This window comes from Bufo bufo, chromosome 8, assembly GCF_905171765.1.
Source record: "Bufo bufo chromosome 8, aBufBuf1.1, whole genome shotgun sequence".
In the NCBI taxonomy this organism is placed as follows: domain Eukaryota; kingdom Metazoa; phylum Chordata; class Amphibia; order Anura; family Bufonidae; genus Bufo; species Bufo bufo.
This window is the reverse complement of record NC_053396.1, coordinates 207,664,795-207,688,963: the sequence shown is the minus strand read 5'-3', so window position 1 is coordinate 207,688,963 and position 24,169 is coordinate 207,664,795. Positions and strand designations below refer to the sequence as shown.

Below are 24,169 nucleotides of genomic sequence, written 5' to 3'. Positions count from 1 at the left end.
TATGTGGAATCAGCTGACGACAGTGTAAAAGGAGTGCGCTTCTTCTTGGCGCTAACATCGACCTGTAAGGCTCAGTTCAGACTTGAGTTCCCTACTGGGATTGTCTCTACAGCAAGTAGTTGAGGAGCCAACCCGGAAGGAGGCCATTTTAGATTTAGTATTCACAAATGGGAATTTGGTAGGGGAAAGCTTGGGATCTAGTGATCACCAGTCAGTGTGGTTTACTATAAGTACAGTGACTGAGTCACACCATACAAAAACTAAAGTTTTAGTTTACTGACTCACAGTATTATTTCACTACCATAGCAGACTCCCTATGGCTGTTACTGCAAGGCACAGTGTTCTACACCACTGGGTTATGACTGGTCGCCGTGAGGGACCTTTGCCCTGGTGGTCTGGTGGTTTCGGGTTAATGCTGAGCTACAGGGAGGAAAAAATATTAATATCATAGTGTGTGATGTACAATAACATACACATAAATGAGGAGATACAGGTCGAAATGCAGCCCTATAAAGATTGGGAATATGATAGGGGCACGATATTAGTGATATCTAGTAGCATAGAAATATCAGCATTTATATGCGCACATTAATGGAAAGAACAGAACAACAGGTTCAAGTCCGAATACCCCCTTGACCGGTGGTGAAACAAGAACCGAGAATAAGTCTATTTCCCAACACATGCGCACAAACTTACCAGAGGTAAATGCATTCTAACACCAGGTGCAAGCGCAGAGGACATGGAGAGAAGGTAACTAAAGTCCCAAAGTACACGAACCTAAACCAATGTCCCGACGCATGCGCACAAGCTTATAGAGTGAAAACCAACACCGGACGCAGACGCAGAAGATAGGGGAAACAAGGGAATCCAAGTCCCAGAGCATGCGCACATGAGGTGGATTTTCAGCTGACAATATGTCTATGTCTTCACGCATGCGCATAACTCATAGCAAGATAGAAAGTTTTAAACATCAGACGCATACGCAGAATATACTTTGAAAATTAGTCTATGTTGCCACGCATACTATTTAGGTTGAGCCTAAAACGAAACAATCAGCAACAATTGCGGCGTGACGGGTCATAGACCTGGTAATAGGCGACACCTCACCTATAGACATCCAAGTGTAATTACATGGGCTAGACACAAGTAGCCTGTGTTTGGTTTATATGTGGGAAAGAGCAAGTCCTCCTGAACAACACAATATAACACTAGTCCTCTTTGAGGATATAGATACTGAGCCCACAGGTCCAAGTCCTCCATATACCTTTTAAAAGTGTGTTTTTTCTGTGTTGAATATAGTTTATTAAAAAGAAAAAGAAAAAGAAAAGTTATATTTTAATGATAGGACCAGAAACGGGAAATTATAGTCAGTAGGCTATTGGAACAATTGAATTAACTTCCTGGGTTAGTGGATCATTTGGTAATATGTATTAGTAAGTTGAGGTAAATCCTCTGAATTGCATGATCCCATTATAAGAGAGAGAACTAGTCTTGAGGGTCATATGCTGCATATGTGAGAGCCCAGCTGGGTCATTATAATCTACATTCATTCTCCAATAGGAGACTGTGGTGGCTTAGAATTCATGGTGTGATGGCAGGTTTTTTAAAGCAAAAACTGAATCTGGAAAGCCTAAGTATCGAAGCTAGTCAAGTCTTCTCCAACACGAACATCCCATTAAATCAGACAGATATTAACATAGCATTTAGAAATTTGAACAAAACATACAGCCAGCATATTAGAGCCTGGTGGGAAGTAGCCAGCCTTGATACGTATATACAGCAAGGAATTGTATATAGAGGATTACGTATTACTCTACGACCAAATACGCACCTTGAAGATTTACAATTTACAAAAGGCTGGGAACAGCTCCTAACCGAGTGCTCTCTGCAACTAATCAAATATCTGTCTGACTACGAAAAAAGTTCCTTTGCAAAATTAGATCAGCAACTAGAAAAAGAGATCAAAGAAATATAGGAATTTAGCCAACATCCTGAATTTACGACTTTGGAACAAAATATAAAGAAAAATATTGATATCTTACAGAATGAGATAAAAGAACCAAAACACGTAAAATATATCAGAGATCCACAAGATTTTGAAACAAATAGAGTATACGTGTGGAAAAATAGGAATAATAATAGGAATACCTATAGGAGACAGACAGAGACTTCTGATACGGATACATCAGGCACAGAAGGATCAGTACAGGGTAGTGGTCTCCCCAACTTAAGAACAGGTAATAAACGAAAAATAAAGAAAGGGAGATATCAACAACCCAAAAGACCTGCCCAAGAAAATAGATCAAATTCACAATCATGCCCCACAGTAGCCATAAGACAACCCTACATGGGATTAAGCCACACAATGACCAATATGGATGTAAATTCATCTTTGGGAGCAACATCTATCTCCACATCTACACAACCCTTCTCCTTTGTTCAGTCAGCAAATGCTGGAGTCAATGCAGCTCAGAATACAACTGTGAGCCATGCATCGACAACACAGATGAATATTCAGCCAAATGCACCAATAGCCCCCCTTTTTTTAGGACAGGCAGGGATCCAATTAAGGGATCGAGAGAAATGGGATTACAGCAAATAGAAGATATAACAACAATTGAGGAAGTGAATGATAGACAAATTATCAACTTATCTGGACATGTACTCACAACAGCACAGAAAACACTCCTTAAAAAAGGCCTGACATTTTCACCTGTTCCACAGTGTGATAAATTCATGTGGATAAAAGATGCTAATCTTTTCGCACGAAAGTTGGCCTTACATAAGGTCCATAAACAGGAAGAATGGGACCTAAAAAAGATGTATGAAAATGAAAGGAGATGTGTCCAGACATTGGAAGACCTACTCAAAGAAAATGAGGGACAATGTATCATTCCAGACCCCCCCTTTCTCTACTCTTAAACCCAAGTCAAAAATCACTCCCTCTTTTGTACAGTTTAAAGAGATTGACACTTTTGTGAATCTTGTGACACAGGATATTAAATCTCTGAAAATGAGGAAAGACCAGATTATACCTAATTTAAGCACTCAGGAACTGGAGGCCCTTGAAGAACTCAAGAAGAACGAAAATATCATAATTAAGCCTAGTGACAAGGGTGGAAACATAGTCATCCAAAATAGGGATGACTATGTTGGAATGGTACTGAGATTGCTGAGGGATAGAAAAAACATATCAAATACTCCTGAACTATCCTACTAAAGCCTATGCAAACGAATTGAAAACTCTACTCTGTGATGCCAGATCTAGAGATTTAATATCAAAAGATGAATTTCTTTATCTTCTCAAAAAAGACCCAACCATCTCCACTTTTTATGCACTGCCCAAAGTGCATAAGGATAAAATTCCTATTCCTGGAAGACCAATAGTGTCCGGAAACGACAATCTGACTCAGGGGATCAGTCAATATATTGACCAGATACTGAGACCTTTTGTCACTACACTTCCATCTTATACTAAGGACACAAAAGACCTCCTCCTGAAAATTAATGAAATAACAATAACGTCAAACACTATTCTAGCAAGTTTGGATGTCGAATCCTTATATAGTAACATTGAACACTCACTAGGGCTTAAAGCTGTTCACCAATTCCTCAGTACAAGAAGTAGGAACTTTCACCAACACAATCACCTTGTTCTATCTATGTTAGAATTTGTTTTAGAGCACAATTTTTTTATATTTCAAGGGCACTTTTACAGGCAGATTAATGGAACCGCTATGGGGACATCATGTGCCCCCACTTATGCTAATTTATTTTTGGGGTGGTGGGAAAATGATTTGGTGTTCACGGAGGGGATGTCGTCGTATACCTGTCACATTCTCTTTTGGGGCAGGTATATAGACGACATGCTTATCCTGTGGGATGGCGGACAATCACTGTTTAAAGAATTCACTCAAACACTAAACACTAATAATATAGGGATGAGATATACATACGAAATACAGGAAAAGGAGATAGTCTTCCTGGATTTAAAAATTAAAATTTTGGAGAATGGACGTCTTAATACAGAAGTGTACAGGAAGCCAACTTCCACCAATAGTTATTTACACTGGACTAGCTGGCACCCAGAGCCACTTAGGAGAGGAATACCTACGGGCCAATATTTAAGGGCCCGTAGGAATTGCTCTGATGAAGGGACCTTTGAGAGGGAAAGTGGACATCTTTTTGAGAGGTTCAAAAGGAGGGGATATCCATCTGCCCCCCCCCCCCCCTAAAAAAAGCTTATAATAGAGCCAAGACTGTAAACAGAGAAGACCTCCTGAAACCCTCACCTCAAAAAAGGAATGACGTCATCCGATGTATAGGCACTTTTGACGGGTATAACAAAGAGATACATAATATACTAAAGAAATATTGGTATATAATACAGTCAGACAGTGACCTAAGATCAGTACTTACCAGCAATCCAAGCATAACGTACAGAAGAGGGTCCAACTTGAAGGATCAATTGGTGCACAACTACCTAAAGGAAAAAGGAACAGGTAACATTTTAAATAGAGAAAAGTATCAAGGGTCATCACCGTGTGGAGATTGCTCCTTTTGCAAATACATCCCACGAATTAAAAAATTTATCAATCCAGCCGACAAAAGGGTGTATAAAATCAGACAACTGATCACATGCAAAACCCAAGGAGTAGTGTATATAGCATCATGACCTTGCCCTAGATTATATGTGGGCAAAACCACTCAGGAATTGAGACGGCGGATATCAGGCCATCTAAGCTCAATAGAAACAGAGAAAGATACACCCATTGCAAGACATATAAAATATGTACATGGGAATAATAAATCAGTATTACGTTTCTGGGGCATAGAGAAAGTAACCATTGGCCCTAGGGGAGGCAATCTTGACAAAAAACTATTACAGAATGAAGCCAGATGGATCCAACGACTCAACACAATGAGTCCAGTTGGCCTGAACGAGGGCTTCACATATGCAGCATTTATATGATACCTTAACTTGAGAATAAATTAAATGCAATAAATAAATGGTAGAAAGGTCATAGACCTATATGGTAAATATATATCCTCTACATATTCCTCTCTCTCTAGATACAAAGAAAGACTGTAGGAAATGACTACAATAAATATATAAAAATAACTAGATCAAGGGTTTGATCAGAAAAAATACTGGCCATAACATATTCAAGGGTGAATCTGAGAGGCATATCCTAAAACCAATAAAAAATATAAAAAAGGAAATAAAATCTCCACAATAATAAAATTATGAATAAATATGGTCATATTATAACTGACCTTAGGGATTTGGAAGTCTGCCTATGTGCGGGTGGTTTGGTGGCTCTGGGGGATCCATTGTGTGGGTTATGACTGGTCGCCGTGAGGGACCTTTGCCCTGGTGGTCTGGTGGTTTCGGGTTAATGCTGAGCTACAGGGAGGAAAAAATATTAATATCATAGTGTGTGATGTACAATAACATACAGGTCCTTCTCAAAAAATTAGCATATTGTGATAAAGTTCATTATTTTCTGTAATGTACTGATAAACATTAGACTTTCATATATTTTAGATTCATTACACACAACTGAAGTAGTTCAAGCCTTTTCTTGTTTTAATATTGATGATTTTGGCATACAGCTCATGAAAACCCAAAATTCCTATCTCAAAAAATTTGCATATTTCATCCGACCAATAAAAGAAAAGTGTTTTTAATACAAAAAAAGTCAACCTTCAAATAATTAAGTTCAGTTATGCACTCAATACTTGGTCGGGAATTCTTTTGCAGAAATGACTGCTTCAATGCGGCGTGGCATGAAGGCAATCAGCCTGTGGCACTGCTGAGGTGTTATGGAGGCCCAGGATGCTTCGATAGCGGCCTTAAGCTCATCCAGAGTGTTGGGTCTTGCGTCTCTCAACTTTCTCTTCCCAATATCCCACAGATTCTCTATGGGGTTCAGGTCAGGAGAGTTGGCAGGCCAATTGAGCACAGTAATACCATGGTCAGTGTAGCAAACTCACCTTTTTGCCAGAGTTTGCCATGAGCTTTTGGAGGGGGCTGCGTGGCCGCCTCGTGCCCTGGGATTATGGTCCCTTAAATTATTGGGTCTTAAGGCACTTGGGACTGAGCCCTCTGTCCCTGGATTGCATCATTTGCCTTACTTGCTTGGATTTTACTATTCACATGGTGAGAACAATAGATAGCGGCCATTTTAACTCCCAGACACTGTTCTGACTTTTCAACACGGTGCTATCTTGCCTGTATTTGGTGCACAGAGACATCATTCAGTAGTTTGAAACTACCAACCAGGGTACACATTTATTAGTGACTATTTTCTGTATAACTTGTGTATTTTCGGTGTAACTGGCATAAAACTGTATCTAGAAAACTACTGGACGGATCTGGGTGAATTTTGGATATGTGGTTCACCCAGATCCCCCGGTTCCGAGGATATACTGGTTATGGGGTTATTGCATGTTTTGGGGTTCCTGTGATGTGTTTTATAAAACTGTATTTCTCTGCCTGTGATAATTATATTCGCCATTGTGTTCAGTAATCTTATCACAGGCCGAGAGGAGGATTTTGTGTGGGAGTGTCTGTGTGCATTGTACGGATTGATTGGTTGTATTTCAAACCCCTGTATGCAGTACTCTGTTTGTGGATTGTAAATAAAAGAGGCGGTATGCCCCAGGACAGTCAGTTCTGCTTAACCCTCAAACGAAGTGCCGTCTCGTTATTGGGGGAATTGGATTGTATGCTGATTGCCAGGAGTGTAAGCCGATTGTATGCTTTTCCTGTTCCGCGGTTTCCAGGATTCGTGTAGTTTGCAGTTCGGCAGACTGGTGCTTGCAGTAGCTGCCTGTGCATGGAAAGGAGAATATCGTCGGAACGGAGTTGTGTGCTGAACGGTCCGCTACAATTGGTGGCAAGCAACGGGATCATTCTCACGGCCCAGAAGGACAGCTACAAGGCAACACCAGTTCCTGGATTACAAACTGAGGGCAACGCTAGTACCCGTACAGCGCCCCTATCTACAAAGGAACCAAAATCAGCAGAGCAAGCATGGAGCCCTGCTACACTCAGGAGGAGTTTGATAGAGAGGTTAATGGGGTGCTGTCTCTCTTGGGACCCAACCCTGCGGAGGGCCTCGTGCAGATCGTGAAGTGGAGGATCAGAGAGTACCTGCAGGCCATGGCAGCGGTAAACAGGGGGGAGAAACCCCAGCAGCCGAGCAAGTTCCCGGGAGCTGAAGATGCCGTCCTTGCTCCCCAGCGGCAGTGTGAGTTACAGGGAGATGAAGGTGCCGTCCTACCTCCCCAACAGCCGAGTATTGTATTGGGAGCAGAGACAACCGGTCTCTCTCTCCAGCGGCAGTGTGTACCCTTAGGAGAGGAGACAGTTGGTCCCTCTCCACAGCAGCCAAGTGATCCACAGGGAGCTGAAGGTGCTGGCCTTCCTCCCCAGCGGCAGTGTGTCCTGCAGGGAGCAGAGATAGTTGGTCTCTCTCCCCAGCAGCCAAGTGAGTCCCAGGGAGCTGAAGGTATCGTCCTTCCTCCCCAGCGGCAGTGTGTCCTGCAGGGAGCAGAGATAGTTGGTCTCTCTCCCCAGCAGCCAAGTGAGTCCCAGGGAGCTGAAGGTGCCGTCCTGACTCCCCAGCGCCAGTGTGTATTCATGGGAGAAGAGACAGTCGGTCCTCTCCCCCAACAGGGACCAGAAGTACCGGAGGTCGCAGACCTCATAGACTGGTCCTGGGAGGACTCCCAGCAGGCAAGGGGAGATGGGACCGAAGTCTCTCTACCAGCCCTACAGGGATGCTGGGCAGTCGGCCCAGATCTCCAGCGGCAGTGTGAGTACCAGGAGGAGGAGGTAAGCAACCCCTCTCCTCCACAGCCAACTCCAAACCAGATACTGGGGTCAGTAGAGAAGTCTTTAGCCCCCTCTGGCCCCCTCCCAGCAGAAGAGCTGGCAGCTGGGCAGAGCGCCGCTGGCCTCTGCCCTACTTGTCCCCTTACTACCCAGCCGGACTGTACTCCAGTCCCTCCAGCAGAAGAGCTGGCAACTGTGCAGAGCGCTGCTGGCCTCTGCCCATTCAGCATGGAAGGTGCAGATGGGACCGAGGTCTCTGTACCAACTCTACAGAGATGCTGGACAGTCGTCCCAGATCCCCTACTACAGCTGGATGTACCCGGAGTAGAGACAGCCAGTACTACTTCTCAGCGGCTGAAAGTATCTAAGGGAGAGGAGCTTGTTACCCCCCTCTCCCCAGTGGCAGCTTAGCCCACAAAGGGGAGACAAAAAGCTCCACACCGGTACAGATGGGACTGCAGTCTCTGCACATAGAATACGGGTAGTAGGGACAGTCGGTCCTGTTCCCCAGCAGCAGGGATGTTTATCCCAAGGGGAGACAGTCGGTCTTCCCCTCCAGCAACAGCTTTGTCCAACTGGGGGAGAGGGCGCCCTGGGTACCTTTCCACCAGACTATGGGTTTATAACGGAGCACATGTGGCAGGAGGACACTGGGACAGCTACACTGGGTGAGAAAGGCCGGCCGACTATCAGAACCCCAGACCGATTGAAGGTCTGGAGTCTGGATAGTCTTTTTGGTAAAGGGGAGAAATGTAGCAAACTCACATTTTTGCCAGAGTTTGCCATGAGCTTTTGGAGGGGGCTGCGTGGCCGCCTCGTGCCCTGGGATTATGGTCCCTTAAATTATTGGGTCTTAAGGCACTTGGGACTGAGCCCTCTGTCCCTGGATTGCATCATTTGCCTTACTTGCTTGGATTTTACTATTCACATGGTGAGAACAATAGATAGCGGCCATTTTAACTCCCAGACACTGTTCTGACTTTTCAACACAGTGCTATCTTGCCTGTATTTGGTGCACAGAGACATCATTCAGTAGTTTGAAACTACCAACCAGGGTACACATTTATTAGTGACTATTTTCTGTATAACTTGTGTATTTTCGGTGTAACTGGCATAAAACTGTATCTAGAAAACTACTGGACGGATCTGGGTGAATTTTGGATATGTGGTTCACCCAGATCCCCCGGTTCCGAGGATATACTGGTTATGGGGTTATTGCATGTTTTGGGGTTCCTGTGATGTGTTTTATAAAACTGTATTTCTCTGCCTGTGATAATTATATTCGCCATTGTGTTCAGTAATCTTATCACAGGCCGAGAGGAGGATTTTGTGTGGGAGTGTCTGTGTGCATTGTACGGATTGATTGGTTGTATTTCAAACCCCTGTGGGCAGTACTCTGTTTGTGGATTGTAAATAAAAGAGGCGGTATGCCCCAGGACAGTCAGTTCTGCTTAACCCTCAAACGAAGTGCCGTCTCGTTATTGGGGGAATTGGATTGTATGCTGATTGGCAGGAGTGTAAGCCGATTGTATGCTTTTCCTGTTCCGCGGTTTCCAGGATTCGTGTAGTTTGCAGTTCGGCAGACTGGTGCTTGCAGTAGCTGCCTGTGCATGGAAAGGAGAATATCGTCGGAACGGAGTTGTGTGCTGAACGGTCCGCTACAATTGGTGGCAAGCAACGGGATCATTCTCACGGCCCAGAAGGACAGCTACAAGGCAACACCAGTTCCTGGATTACAAACTGAGGGCAACGCTAGTACCCGTACAGCGCCCCTATCTACAAAGGAACCAAAATCAGCAGAGCAAGCATGGAGCCCTGCTACACTCAGGAGGAGTTTGATAGAGAGGTTAATGGGGTGCTGTCTCTCTTGGGACCCAACCCTGCGGAGGGCCTCGTGCAGATCGTGAAGTGGAGGATCAGAGAGTACCTGCAGGCCATGGCAGCGGTAAACAGGGGGGAGAAACCCCAGCAGCCGAGCAAGTTCCCGGGAGCTGAAGATGCCGTCCTTGCTCCCCAGCGGCAGTGTGAGTTACAGGGAGATGAAGGTGCCGTCCTACCTCCCCAACAGCCGAGTATTGTATTGGGAGCAGAGACAACCGGTCTCTCTCTCCAGCGGCAGTGTGTACCCTTAGGAGAGGAGACAGTTGGTCCCTCTCCACAGCAGCCAAGTGATCCACAGGGAGCTGAAGGTGCTGGCCTTCCTCCCCAGCGGCAGTGTGTCCTGCAGGGAGCAGAGATAGTTGGTCTCTCTCCCCAGCAGCCAAGTGAGTCCCAGGGAGCTGAAGGTATCGTCCTTCCTCCCCAGCGGCAGTGTGTCCTGCAGGGAGCAGAGATAGTTGGTCTCTCTCCCCAGCAGCCAAGTGAGTCCCAGGGAGCTGAAGGTGCCGTCCTGACTCCCCAGCGCCAGTGTGTATTCATGGGAGAAGAGACAGTCGGTCCTCTCCCCCAACAGGGACCAGAAGTACCGGAGGTCGCAGACCTCATAGACTGGTCCTGGGAGGACTCCCAGCAGGCAAGGGGAGATGGGACCGAAGTCTCTCTACCAGCCCTACAGGGATGCTGGGCAGTCGGCCCAGATCTCCAGCGGCAGTGTGAGTACCAGGAGGAGGAGGTAAGCAACCCCTCCCCTCCACAGCCAACTCCAAACCAGATACTGGGGTCAGTAGAGAAGTCTTTAGCCCCCTCTGGCCCCCTCCCAGCAGAAGAGCTGGCAGCTGGGCAGAGCGCCGCTGGCCTCTGCCCTACTTGTCCCCTTACTACCCAGCCGGACTGTACTCCAGTCCCTCCAGCAGAAGAGCTGGCAACTGTGCAGAGCGCTGCTGGCCTCTGCCCATTCAGCATGGAAGGTGCAGATGGGACCGAGGTCTCTGTACCAACTCTACAGAGATGCTGGACAGTCGTCCCAGATCCCCTACTACAGCTGGATGTACCCGGAGTAGAGACAGCCAGTACTACTTCTCAGCGGCTGAAAGTATCTAAGGGAGAGGAGCTTGTTACCCCCTCTCCCCAGTGGCAGCTTAGCCCACAAAGGGGAGACAAAAAGCTCCACACCGGTACAGATGGGACTGCAGTCTCTGCACATAGAATACGGGTAGTAGGGACAGTCGGTCCTGTTCCCCAGCAGCAGGGATGTTTATCCCAAGGGGAGACAGTCGGTCTTCCCCTCCAGCAACAGCTTTGTCCAACTGGGGGAGAGGGCGCCCTGGGTACCTTTCCACCAGACTATGGGTTTATAACGGAGCACATGTGGCAGGAGGACACTGGGACAGCTACACTGGGTGAGAAAGGCCGGCCGACTATCAGAACCCCAGACCGATTGAAGGTCTGGAGTCTGGATAGTCTTTTTGGTAAAGGGGAGAAATGTAGCAAACTCACCTTTTTGCCAGAGTATGCCATGAGCTTTTGGAGGGGGCTGCGTGGCCGCCTCGTGCCCTGGGATTATGGTCCCTTAAATTATTGGGTCTTAAGGCACTTGGGACTGAGCCCTCTGTCCCTGGATTGCATCATTTGCCTTACTTGCTTGGATTTTACTATTCACATGGTGAGAACAATAGATAGCGGCCATTTTAACTCCCAGACACTGTTCTGACTTTTCAACACGGTGCTATCTTGCCTGTATTTGGTGCACAGAGACATCATTCAGTAGTTTGAAACTACCAACCAGGGTACACATTTATTAGTGACTATTTTCTGTATAACTTGTGTATTTTCGGTGTAACTGGCATAAAACTGTATCTAGAAAACTACTGGACGGATCTGGGTGAATTTTGGATATGTGGTTCACCCAGATCCCCCGGTTCCGAGGATATACTGGTTATGGGGTTATTGCATGTTTTGGGGTTCCTGTGATGTGTTTTATAAAACTGTATTTCTCTGCCTGTGATAATTATATTCGCCATTGTGTTCAGTAATCTTATCACAGGCCGAGAGGAGGATTTTGTGTGGGAGTGTCTGTGTGCATTGTACGGATTGATTGGTTGTATTTCAAACCCCTGTGGGCAGTACTCTGTTTGTGGATTGTAAATAAAAGAGGTGGTATGCCCCAGGACAGTCAGTTCTGCTTAACCCTCAAACGAAGTGCCGTCTCGTTATTGGGGGAATTGGATTGTATGCTGATTGCCAGGAGTGTAAGCCGATTGTATGCTTTTCCTGTTCCGCGGTTTCCAGGATTCGTGTAGTTTGCAGTTCGGCAGACTGGTGCTTGCAGTAGCTGCCTGTGCATGGAAAGGAGAATATCGTCGGAACGGAGTTGTGTGCTGAACGGTCCGCTACAGTCAGTAAACCATTTACCAGTGGTTCTGGCACTGTGAGCAGGTGCCAGGTCGTGCTGAAAAATGAAATCTTCATCTCCATAAAGCTTTTCAGCAGATGGAAGCATGAAGTGCTCCAAAATCTCCTGATAGCTAGCTGCATTGACCCTGCCCTTGATAAAACACAGTGGACCAACACCAGTCCAGACTGTGGGTACTTGACACTGGACTTCAGGCATTTTGGCATTTCCCTCTCCCCAGTCTTCCTCCAGACTCTGGCACCTTTGATTTCCGAATGACATGCAAAATTTGCTTTCATCCGAAAAAAGTACTTTGGACCACTGAGCAACAGTCCAGTGCTGCTTCTCTGTAGCCCAGGTCAGGCGCTTCTGCCGCTGTTTCTGGTTCAAAAGTGGCTTGACCTGGGGAATGCGGCACCTGTAGCCCATTTCCTGCACACGCCTGTACACGGTGGCTCTGGATGTTTCTACTCCAGACTCAGTCCACTGCTTCCGCAGGTCCCCCAAGGTCTGGAATCGGTCCTTCTCCACAATCTTCCTCAGGGTCCGGTCACCTCTTCTCGTTGTGCAGCGTTTTCTGCCACACTTTTTCCTTCCCACAGACTTCCCACTGAGGTGCCTTGATACAGCACTTTGGGAACAGCCTATTCGTTCAGAAATTTCTTTCTGTGTCTTACCCTCTTGCTTGAGAGTGTCAATGATGGCCTTCTGGACAGCAGTCAGGTCGGCAGTCTTACCCATGATTGCAGTTTTGAGTAATGAACCAGGCTGGGAGTTTTTAAAAGCCTCACGAATCTTTTGCAGGTGTTTAGAGTTAATTAGTTGATTCAGATGATTAGGTTAATAGCTCGTTTAGAGAACCTTTTCATGATATGCTAATTTTTTGAGATAGGAATTTTGGGTTTTCATGAGCTGTATGCCAAAATCATCAATATTAAACCAAGAAAAGGCTTGAACTCCTTCAGTTGTGTGTAATGAATCTAAAATATATGAAAGTCTAATGTTTATCAGTACATTACAGAAAATAATGAACTTTATCACAATATGCTAATTTTTTGAGAAGGACCTGTACACATAAATGAGGAGATACAGGTCGAAATGCAGCCCTATAAAGATTGGGAATATGATAGGGGCACGATATTAGTGATATCTAGTAGCATAGAAATATCAGCATTTATATGCGCACATTAATGGAAAGAACAGAACAACAGGTTCAAGTCCGAATACCCCCTTGACCGGTGGTGAAACAAGAACCGAGAATAAGTCTATTTCCCAACACATGCGCACAAACTTACCAGAGGTAAATGCATTCTAACACCAGGCGCAAGCTCAGAGGACATGGAGAGAAGGTAACTAAAGTCCCAAAGTACACGAACCTAAACCAATGTCCCGACGCATGCGCACAAGCTTATAGAGTGAAAACCAACAAACACCGGACGCAGACGCAGAAGATAGGGGAAACAAGGGAATCCAAGTCCCAGAGCATGCGCACATGAGGTGGATTTTCAGCTGACAATATGTCTATGTCTTCACGCATGCGCATAACTCATAGCAAGATAGAAAGTTTTAAACATCGGACGCATACGCAGAATATACTTTTAAAATTAGTCTATGTTGCCACGCACGCGCACAAACTCATAGCAGTGGGAGAAAGTTCAAACATCGGACGCATGCGCAGATGATACCCTGGAAATCAGTAGACATTAGATGCAAGCGCAGAGTCTACTCGGAAGTAATATGTGATTGGCCACAACAGACATCAATCAACACGAGGTTACAATGCGATAGGCGATTCTCAATTGTGACCCACCCCACTGATATAAAGAGGTGGAGTCAGTAAACACTCGTGTTGATAGTAGCTCCATTCCCCTGAAGACGCCGCTGATGCGGTGAAACATGTTGGGGATGCTGTGTCTCTAAATATTTTAACAATAATGGTAGGGCTGAGAATGACTTAGGGGAAGCGATCTGCAGACACCGGATCCCCCTGAGGGCCAGAGCAGGAATATATGTATGACAAGTAGTCTGAAAATAGGCAGTGTAGGACATACTATTTAGGTTGAGCCTAAAACGAAACAATCAGCAACAATTGCGGCGTGACGGGTCATAGACCTGGTAATAGGCGACACCTATAGACATCCAAGTGTAATTACATGGGCTAGACACAAGTAGCCTGTGTTTGGTATATATGTGGGAAAGAGCAAGTCCTCCTGAACAACACAATATAACACTAGTCCTCTTTGAGGATATAGATACTGAGCCCACAGGTCCAAGTCCTCCATATACCTTTTAAAAGTGTGTTTTTTCTGTGTTGAATATAGTTTATTAAAAAGAAAAAGAAAAGTTATATTTTAATGATAGGACCAGAAACGGGAAATTATAGTCAGTAGGCTATTGGAACAATTGAATTAACTTCCTGGGTTAGTGGATCATTTGGTAATATCTACACCACTATAAAGGCTCTCAGCAGCCAGTAAATAGACGTTTTTTAATGAAATTCGCTGCGAATATATTTGGATTAGGGCTGCACGATATCGGAATTTTGTGCGATTGCGATTAGGGCCCTAAAAATTGCGATAACGATATGCGATGCGATATTTTAAGGGAATTGTGCTAGAGGTCTATTTGCTTGGATTTTCAAGGCAAAAGCACACAGAAATTACTGATAATGCTGAAATGTAGTTATGCTTAACTCAAGAACTGAAATGCACAGTGTTTTTCAAAATAAAACATCTTTTACTAAATTAAATAACATATTTGCATTACTGCAAAAGTACAAAATACAAAACTTGCCATTTTCTTAATAGCACTGCACAGAACAGATAAACAGAATAAATAGAAGAACATTTGTTCATTAAAATAACGACTTGCCTCCAGCCCCTCCTCCCTCCCCGCACTGTAACTGATGTATCGCCGGCCGCGCTGTGCAACATAGCGGCCGGCGATACATCCGTGTCAGCCACGTAAAAAGTCAACCATCGCTTTATAAGACGCACTGCCATTTTCCCCCCACTTTTGGGGGAAAGAACTTTTGTCTTATAAAGCGAAAAATATGGTAATACAATTCCAGCATTTTTGAGTCGGCCAATTGGCGATTGCGATATGGCGATTTATTGCGATTGCTTTGGCGATATATTGTGCAGGCCTAATTCGGATTTAACCCAATTTTTTTAAAAAAAATTGGCGAACCGGCGAATCGAAATTTTGAAAAATTCGCTCATGTCTAATTGTAGGTAGTAAAAGTAGATCACTTGAAGCATGCTTTATGGGGTATTCTGGTTGTGTGAAGTTATCCCCAGTTCACAGGATAGCGGATTGCTGTTAGATTGGGGTCCTACCACTGGGAACTCCACTGATGATAATGAGGAGCTAATGGAGCACCCCAAAATGAACAGAGCAGCCAGTCAAGCATGTGCTCAGCCCCTCCAATCATTTCTATGGGAGTCTCCGAGATAGCTGAGTACAGAGCTCAGCTATCTCCAGAACTCCCATAGAAATGAATGGAGTGGCAGCGCATATGCCCAACTGGCCGCTCCATTCATTTTGGGGCTCTTCAGGGTGCGGAGTCCCCTTTCTCATGATTGGTTGGGTTCCCCCTTGTCTCTAACCTATGTATAGGGAATAACTTCACACAATTGGAATATCCCCTTTAAAGGGAATCTGTCACCTGCTTTTACCATTTTAAGCTGGCACCATCGCTATGTTCACTAAAGTACCTTATTTCCAGCAGTCTTCTTTTTACTTTATTTCGTTTTGTCCTTCTGATATAAAAGCCCTTTTCATGATATGCTAATGAGGCTCCAAGGTGCCCAGAGGGGCGTTTTTTTCCCTCTCCGGTGCCCAGTGACACCCCCCTGCAGTGCCCAAGAACGCCTCCTGATCCTCAAATAACCTCCCACAGCCCGGCAAACGGTTCCGCCCCCTCCCCACGTCATCGTCTACCTTCTAGAAATACCCCGTCCTTCTTCCTGTCTGCGGCCAGAAAACTCGCGCAGGCGCAGTACCGCCTGCGCGATCATCAAACTCCTCAGGGCAACAGCGCTCAGGTTATATCACTGGGCTCGGCGCATGCCCAGTGAGACTTTTGAGGCTGTTGCTCTCAGGAGCTTGATGATCGCGCAGGCGCAGGCCGTACTGCGCCTGCGCGAGTTTTCTGGCCGCAGACAGGAAGAAGGACGGGGTATTTCTAGAAGGTAGACGATGACGTGGGGAGGGGGCGGAACCGTTTGCCGGGCTGTGGGAGGTTATTTGAGGATCAGGAGGCGTTCTTGGGCACTGCAGGGGGGGGCGTCACTGGGCACCGGAGAGGGAAAAAAACGCCCCTCTGGGCACCTTGGAGCCTCATTAGCATATCATGAAAAGGGCTTTTATATCAAAAGGACAAAACGAAATAAAGTAAAAAGAAGACTGCTGGAAATAAGGTACTTTAGTGAACATAGCGATGGTGCCAGCTTAAAATGGTAAAAGCAGGTGACAGATTCCCTTTAAGGCCACTTTCACGTGGTCAGCACTTGATCAGTATTTTGCACCATTATTTGTAAGCCAAAATCAGGAGTGAGTCCAGAACACTGAAGGGGTGCAAATCTTTTCAATATATTTTTTCTCTGTAGGTTTCAGCTTACAAATACTGAAGCAGAATACTGACCAAATGCAGATCATGTGAAAGTTCACATCGCTGTTTAGTTTTCCGTTCTTCTGATCTGTCAGAAGAACATAAAAAAGCAATTATTGTGTGATGCCTGAGGTAGGCGCTGGTCAGTGGAGTAACTAGAAAAGACCGGACCCCACATCAAATGTTTGAATAGGCCCCTGCTCCAGCAACTTCTGTGCAACTCCTGATTCCTGTGCAACCCCCACTCCCGAGGCTAGTCAAGATTGGGCTCTCAGACGAGGCCCGGCAGCCAGTCCGTCCGTTTCCTACAGTGTCACTGTATATAATGTCATTGTATAATACTGTTGAGGGGGCCCTGACAATAATAATAATAATATATTTTAGTCCTCCTCCAAGTTGGGCCCCAAAGCAGCCGCTTCCCCTGCTTCCCCTATAGCTACTCCCCTGGTGCTGGTCCAGTCCCGAAATGTGTTTTTATTTTACATAAATAAATGGAAATACCAAGATTATGCAAAGTTTGTTCAGCGAGCAGCGCCCACGAGAAGTCTCCTTTTTTCTTTGTTTCTTTTGATATTGAAAGATATGCAACTGTTTGATGTCACCAACAGGACATGCCATTCTGTGCATTGGTCCTTTAAATCTAATAGACCTTACACACCTGGGTGTGGACTGAAAGCTGGCAGCAGAGAGGGAAAGCATATACTGTATAGCATATGCCAACTTTCTTATTACTAGTGTTGAGCGACCCGAGAATTTTCAAAAAACTAGAATCTAGTATAATATCTTCGTATTTTCTAGATTTTTTTCTTTTTATCCTTATTATGCTATCTATCATCTATAACCTTCTTTTTTTTATAGTTTTTATTTTATCTATCATTAATAAACTTTTATTATAAATATTTTCCTACCTATTATTAATAATTTATTTTTATAGTTGCTATATTATTTTATTTTTAAAATAAATAATTACCTATAACATATAATAGACAACATATAACAGACAATAACACAAAGGCTGTATGCCAAAAGCCGGGTATGTGCAAGCCAACACACTATCCATGAGACAGGTACAGTCAGCATACCTTACAATGGCAGCCTTGTGTGCAATGAGACATTCAAGACCAGCTCTCATCTGACTGAGAGCCAGTAAGCCTCAAGGGTTGCTTGATTTTTGTTGGATGGCTTGGGGGACCTGAGCACCTAGATCATTATCATTAGGATGACAAAAATTGCACATTTTTTTTGGGGGGGTGCCAGCTAACTCTTCTCTCACTCCTTAGGAGGGCTACATAAAAATTTTCAGTTTTCTAATTGTCCTAACATTATAGTCAATAACCTTTCTATACTGTTTTTTCATATGTAATGTCCCGGAGTGCCATTACCACTTCTTTTCGGCACCTTGCTACCATCTCTAATGTGCTAACATGTATTATCTAATGTACTTCATGTCATCTCCTTATAATGTGTATATTCATTCTTGTAACTAGTGATGCAATTACCTGGTCCACCAGCAGATGGCGGCAACATTGGCCGAGATTGGATCTCTGGAGAGGAACCTTCTGATTCCTCCCAGCCCTCTCTAGAGAGGGAGGAGTTTAGTTAGGGAGTGAGTCAGTGTCTAGTCTACTCTCCATATGGAGAGGTTGTAAGTAGGCCAGCAGAGCACCTTCTGCTCTGCTAGGCCCAGAGGCCCAGCCTTTGAAGTCTACAGTACATGGTTGCATGACCCCTCCTAGGGTTGCATTGCCTCCCAAGATTACAGAGCTTGAAGCCAGGACAAGAGTTCCTAGGATTAAAATTAAGAGACAGACTACAGCTAACCTAAGTTCCAGCAGAAGAGGAACAGTTTCCTATTTACTCCAGCCAAGCATAGTAGAGCTGAGATTGTTGCAGAGAAGTATTTGCCTGCCAAAATTAAGACAATACTTGCTGATGACCAAGATATCGTTTGGAAGCTGTTTGGATTACCAAGGTATGCCAAGTAAAAGTAACTGTTCAACGTTGTTACAAAGTCTGGACTCCATTTATTCTACTCACCCACCATCCCCCTTTCACCTACCCCCCTTTGCACTTGCTTCGGACCACATCACATCTGGGATCCACAGATATCCAGGTAGGAACACCATGACACTTGTACATAACATTTACAGAGACTGTAGGCCACCCTGCACCACTCTAGCAATCCTACCCTGTGTACCAACATTACCATCTACAAAGGGGACTCCAAGTCCTCGCTGCTTAACGGCAGCTGGCATCACATTTACTTGCTCTATAAGAGGGACATATTCCGTAGAAACCTCCTAAGGGGCAAGGGATACCCCAGGCGCGGCCTAGTGGGCCCTTTCCAATTCGAGTGGCATCACAAACAGGATTCGTGAAGTGTTAAAACTGTGTGCCACTAAGAACAGGAGTCAAACAACAAAATTGTGTGCCTACCAACTTTATTTGCCTGTTGGATTTACAAATAGTTGAAAGTGACTTCAATGATTTTGTTGTGGCCGCCTGTCTGCATGTTTGCCGTGCTGCCACCGGAACTCCGGCCCGCCCCCATTATAGTCAATGGGGACGGAGCGGTAGTCCGGCGGCACACGTGCACTAGTGGCAGCACGGATCCGACAGGCTGTTCACCTGCTGGAAAGTACCCTAATTTGCATGTCTTTCACATATGCCCATGTTTATGTAAATGAGTTTATATGACAAAACAGTATAGAAAGGTTATTGAATATAAATGTTAGGACAATTAAAAAACTGAAAATTTGTATGCAGCCCTCCTAAGCAGTGAGAGAAGAGTTAGCTGGCATCCAAAAATAAATTACAATTTTTGTCACCCTAATGATAATGATCTAGGTGACAGGTCCCCCAAGCCATCCAACAAAAGTAAACCAACTTTGAGGCTCACTGGCTCCCAAGTCTATGTGGATAGAGAGCTGATCTTGAATGTTTCATAGTGCACAAGGCTGCCATTTTAAGATATGTCTCATGGATAGGTTGTTAGCCTGTACATACCTGGCTTTTGGCATACAGCCTTTGTGTGATTGTTTATTATGTTATAGGTAATGAAATTGCATTTGCAATATGCGTATATTACATTACCAATTTTTACCATCATGAATTCTTAAATTTGTGAATCGCTAAATATTGTGAATTCAAATATTGCCCATGCCACTCATCACTACTTATTACAAAAGAATTGCAGGTTAATACGCATATGCTAGTCTTGAGTTACACAATATCATATTCTACAGGCGCATTCAGACCTGGATTAAAATGATTTTAGTTGTCACTTTGAGTCACAAAGGTTCTGCCATGCCTCTAACGTCTTACAATGCACTTCACTCTGTCACTTTGCATTGAAGGGAAAGTGTGTTTTTCCTAAGTACGTGAGATCAGTGCCCAGAGCAAACACTTAAAGGGATGTTACTGATATTGAGAACATATTTATTATCTCCCATCACTCCTGACCAATGTTGTGTTCAGGATTGCAACGCTGCCTCGTTCAGTGGAATTCCTGCAGTAATCTAGGTGATTACCTGTCTAGAGCTAGCCACATATATAATCTAAATGTTACCCAAACCTGCTGACTGGTCGGCCAACCATCTATTGTGCATGGGGCCTCCTGACTCTCCCCGATAGCAGAAGTCAGGTGGTATAAGGATCGATCTGTTGGATTTCAACTGCCGAACCTTTGGCTCTTTGAGAGCTAAGCCCTGATAATGGATGGATTGGATAAAGTGGCCCTGAAAAGTATCAGTGGCCACATATTGTAGGTCAGTCTAAACTGGCAGCAGGTAGAGCTAATAATAGTAGATGTGGTCAGTAAATCCTGAGCCCTAGCCACATTTGGGGTAGGTGGGGTTAATGCAATGGAAATTTCCTTTAAGAGAATAAGACAGAACCTTACCGGTTGTCCTCCTTTGAGGGCCCATTCAGCCAAACTATCCACATCACCAGACCTGCAGAGGGATATGGCCAAAAGGCCACCCCCTTTAAGGTCCGATACACATTAGTATATTGTCAGTTGAGTTCGCCATTTTTGAGGGGACTGGACAACAATCTAATATGTATGGGGAGCTCCTGACTCTCCTCTGACAGGGACACAGTAGGATTGGGTGAACTGAATACATTTTGTTTTCCCAGGAGATAAGCCACCCATGTATGGGGGAATGGGGAAAGATAACTGTCCTCATGACATCACTGGGGGACAGATTTGTCCAAGTTGGTGGCCAGTCTGCACCTGCCCATAGCTCGAGTCTGGCAGTCTTTCTTTACTAGATTGATGATAGGAATAGTATTGCATATAACATCAAAGGCACAGTTCCAAAGTATCTCACAAAGGTTACTTCACCCAGAAGTTGTGTATGGGCAGCAACATGTTGGTAGTTGTAGTTCCCAGGCTGACTGGTGCAGATTTTAGATATGGATAACCAGTCTGTCTCAAAGTGTAGTAGGTGCCAAAAGCAATAATCCTTTCCACAGTAGCAAAGTTTTTAATGCAATAAATGAGCGAATACCTTTCTGTCAGAATCCTGAACAGACTGGATGGTTTTGGACCTTCTAAGCTGGCTTACCTCCTTCTGGGGGAGGGGTACTCTGGTAGTGGGGTAGCTTCTTTGGCAGAGACATAGGTTCTCTGGACCTGAGCCTGGTCAGCAGGAACTTGTACACACACGTTCTTCCTTCAGCTATGCTGAGACCAGACTCATCAACTAACTAACCAGTCTGCCAATGTTAACCCTATATTTGCCCATACATTGCTATTTAGGATACACAGTGCAAAGAAAGATAAGGGCTCCAACAATAAATCACAACTTTTAACTTGGCAAAATTAAGTTAATCCTTTTGTCAATAATTAACCCCTTGCAGTAGTCTTTTGGGGTACTGCACAAGCTATCATTTGGCCTACAGCTATCTAATGTGTATGGTCAGCCTAAGAAAGAGTACCATGCAAATAATGTGCATAGATGGGGTTGTGAACAACATCCTTCAACCCCTCACTGGCAGTTAATCCAATTTGTGACCAATCTGAAGAGAATACTTGGACATAATGAATGTCAGAAGGGCTCACATTTCTAATATGTGAATTGATCTGAGTGTGGATCTAATATTTATATAACTACAACCTCTGCATATGCTCTCTCTTACCCAGGCGACCACTCTCATATCTTCTACACAACTCTAACCTACAATGTACCATTCAATCTTCTTTCATACTACTCAACGAGGACGATTGATGACATCACGCTATTTTGGTTTCACATCAACGAGGGAGTGGTAAAACGTAAAGTTCCCTGCTTTAAGGGTGCTAATACAACTCTTTGGAGTGTCCGTGCTAATGAACTCAGGTTTTATCGGGTAATGATTTCAAGGTTACATAGAATTATGGAATTTCTAAGTTTCCCAGAGGGTAAGTAACACAATTCATATTTGGAAGTGAAGAGATCTTGCAAAATATAGTCAAACAGATATACTTCTGCAGTCTGAATAGATAGCGTACAGGGAAATAAAATACTGGCATATCCAGTCAGCTGAAAAGCTCCAAAAAGTGTTAGAAATCTTAAACTGGGGTCCTAGGCTGCTGGAAGCTCCTGCACAATGAACAGGGCTCCTCAATTCATGAAGCACCAATACATTCCTATTGTTTAACCCCCTAATGCCACACGAGAGTGACAGATTAGGTCCGGATGCGTTCAGTGAAACTCTCACCATTTTGCAAGCAAGTTCAGTCAGTTTTGTCTGCAATTGCAGTTAGTTGTTCAGTTTTTTCCGCGCAGGTGCAATACGTTTTGATGCGTTTTGTACGCGCGTGATAAAAACACTGAAGGTTTACAAGCAACATTTCTTAGCAACAATCCGTGCACTTGCTTGCGGATGCAATGCGATTTTCAAGCAGCCCCTTTCACTTCTATGGGGCCAGCGTTGTGTGAAAACGCAGAATATAGAACAACACAAGTGATGCGTGAAAACCAACGCTCATGTACACAGACCCATTGAAATGAATGGGTCCGGATTCAGTGCAGATTGCATCACGCATTGCACCCGCACGGAATACTCACTCGTGTGAAAGGGGCCTTTTAGAGATGTAACTAATTTTATTCTTTCAAGCAGGCATATTGCCTGGTAGGATGGGTCCTGCTGATTGAAGAATCAGTTGCTGTATTCCTAAGAAAAAAAGACTTACATTTTTTATGCAATTGAGGAGTTTGGCGCACCGAGGGGGAAGCCCTCATTTGCATAAGAAATAACAGTTTGTTTTATTTCCTGGGAACATGGCAACTGGTTTTCACAAGACAGGTATCATGTTAATTAGCAGTATCGACCCTACCAAGCAGCAAGTATCATTTAATAGGGTTGATTCTTCTGGCAGATGCTCTTTAAAAAACAGTAACATTTTTCCCCATTGTGTTCCAGCAGTCATAACTTTATTTATTTTCTTTAGTTTAGTTGTATGAGACTTACATTTTGTGGGGGTTAAAAAAACATTAATTTCAACATTTTTGGGGATTTACTTTTACAGCATTCACTGTGTGGTATAACTAACCTGATAACGTTATTCTGTGAATCAGTACGATTGTGATCATACCATATAAGTATACCATTTTTATTATGCTATATTACTTGCACTTACACATTTTTTTGTTATTACATTTTTGTTTAGTGTTTACTATGACCTTTTAAGTAGGTTTTCCAGGACTTAGATATTGATGACCTATTCTCAGAATAGGTCATCAATATGAGACCGGCACCTCCATGACCAGTTGTTCGTGGCAGCCAAAGACACCAGAAACCATACAGAGGATGGCACTGGATGCAGACGGCTCCGTACACAGTATAGTGGACGTGCTGGGGGACTGCAAGTAGTATAGGGCGACACACCTCGTCAAATCAAAAGTGACAGGTCAACACGCCACTTTCCCCGCCCATAACCCCACCCACTCCACCCACAACTCCTCCCACTCCACCCACAACCCCTCCCACTCCACCCACAACCCTTCCCAAACACGCCTAAATAGCGACCCAAACCATGCTCAAACACCGCCCATTCAACGCCCCCTTACTCTGTTAGGTCTGATATCACGTCAGTTATTCAATTAAGTTTTAATATCTTTAAAAATAAAATGATATTAAGCTTGTATTAACCTCTTACTAAGCCATTATAAATATTGACAACGGCTAATTGATCTGTCTATGTTCCTAAAGCTAAAGTATCTTTGTTGATGTCACCGCAGGTCCTGGAAGGGGAACTGCTGCAGTCCCTTTGTTAGATCCTGCAGGACCTGCGATGTTGTAAATTTGCTTTAATTATATACTATCGTGTTTAATAAAATCAAAGGCGTACGTGATATAAGCAAAATATTTGATCACTGCATCTAAAACAGATATGTATCATTTATAAATATTGACAATAGCTAATTGCGGCACCCAACTTTCCCAGGTGCTGATAACT

The 24,169-nt window shown here is 44.3% G+C and overlaps 1 protein-coding gene across 4 annotated transcripts in view; it reads left to right on the top strand.

The window, feature by feature from the left end:
* The window catches only part of LOC120977445 (major histocompatibility complex class I-related gene protein-like), a 118,216-nt gene that overhangs the window by 77,151 nt on the left and 16,896 nt on the right, over window positions 1-24,169 (top strand). Inside the window, exon 2 of one of the 4 annotated variants that reach the window (XM_040405407.1) lies at window positions 21,872-22,129. The exons of the other annotated variants lie outside the window; for them this stretch is intronic. Within the exon in view, the coding sequence (XP_040261341.1) occupies window positions 21,872-22,129 (258 nt within the window). The remainder of the gene's footprint in view (window positions 1-21,871; window positions 22,130-24,169) is intronic. 4 annotated transcript variants of the gene reach the window in all.